The sequence below is a fragment of the Bison bison genome, unplaced genomic scaffold, assembly GCF_000754665.1.
Source record: "Bison bison bison isolate TAMUID 2011002044 unplaced genomic scaffold, Bison_UMD1.0 scf7180017461157, whole genome shotgun sequence".
NCBI lineage: Eukaryota > Metazoa > Chordata > Mammalia > Artiodactyla > Bovidae > Bison > Bison bison.
The window spans coordinates 1-1,486 of NW_011372390.1; the positions used below are offsets into that span (position 1 = coordinate 1).

At 34.2% G+C, this 1,486-nt stretch overlaps 1 protein-coding gene across 1 annotated transcript in view; it reads left to right on the plus strand.

Annotated features, from left to right (window-relative positions):
- Window positions 1–447: 447 nt before the first annotated feature.
- Window positions 448–1,486, plus strand: part of ZDHHC15 (zinc finger, DHHC-type containing 15) — a 34,922-nt gene continuing 33,883 nt past the window's right edge. Inside the window, exon 1 of the mRNA XM_010852281.1 lies at window positions 448–896. Within this exon, the coding sequence (XP_010850583.1) occupies window positions 887–896 (10 nt within the window). The 5' untranslated portion in view covers window positions 448–886. The remainder of the gene's footprint in view (window positions 897–1,486) is intronic.

Sequence of the window (1,486 nt, forward strand, 5' to 3'; positions counted from 1 at the left end):
AGAGAGTGTTCTCCCCATCCTATTCCTCCACCATCTTGGGACTACCCGCGAATAGTTCTTAAGGTCAGAGATTTTCTATATACATATATGAAATATTTATAAATAAATGTCATTTTCCACAATAGCCTTTCAAGAGAAGTGGGTGGGGGCTTAGTTGATGCTCCACCATAATAGTAATAATGACAGTAATATTGTTATTATAACTGGAAACTACAATTTATTGTGCAGGGTACCTTGCTAAGTATTGTATGTGTGTATAGTCTTTCAATATTTACATCAACACAATGATATAGACATTCTTATGACATTTTATTGAGAAGAAAACTGAAGTTTAGAGAAGTTAAGTAACTTATCCCAGGTCATCTAGCTAGTAAGTGGTAAGATTCAAACCCAGAACTGCCTGACATTAAAGTCCATGCTATTAAGCAAATCTATACCTGTTCTTTTACTTCTCAATCTACAACTTTCTGATTTGCTTAGTTGACCTCCTTACTCAGAAACTTGATGCTCAAATGCTCATTTTTCTAGTGTCCAAAGTAGTATACTTTCATTTTTTGTATGTTATCAATGAACTCAGCTACACCCGTGTAGTCATTTGTAAGCCCAACTCAGTTCAAAACCTTTCTGGTATCATCAATCCAGTCGCCAGAATTTGAATTCTTTAGGAAACTGTTACCACAATTTATGATTGTTAATGTCCCTCTTACTCTAGAATTTTGTAATTCTCAAGCACTTCTCCACTGGTAGCTCTTATATTCATCAATACACCAAAGAATAAGATTAGATTTTGCTTCTTTATTCTGCAGTGGGGCATAATGGGACAAAGCACAGGATTTAGAGACAGAGGATCTGGGTTGAAGTTCCAGTTCTGTCATTTACTAGCTCTATGACTTTTGGTAAGTAACTCAACTTCTCTGACCGCAATTTCTTTAAAATAAGTCTAGTTTAATAACATCTTACAGATTTATTATTTTAAGCTAGCAAGAGCAAAAGTATACGGACATAAAATATGCAGTATTAAACTGCTTTGTAAATGTGAAGTATTAACAATTTGAGTTCTAACATTTTTTATATGTCAGGATTCTGAAGACAGTAGAACCCATAAACTAAAATTAGATTCAATTGTAACCAGAAGTTTGAAAATTAGACTTGAAGATAACTTTCTGAACATTAGGGCAGTTTAATAGGAGATGCCATAAAACGTATTCAGAAAGTATTAAACACCAAACTATCTGGCATGAATCAGTGAGCCTTCCCTAGAAGCAGACCAATAGGTCTAATAACTATCTGAGATTATATCTAACCCTGTAACTCTGTGACTTGTTTAGTGCAAAGAAATGGAAACAATAGAGTGGGAAAGACTAGAGATCTCACCGAGAAAATTAGAGATACCAAGGGAAAATTTCATGGAAAGATGGGCACAATAAAGGACAGATATGGTATGGACCTAACAGAAGCAGAAGATTTATTTTTTTTTTTTTTAGGT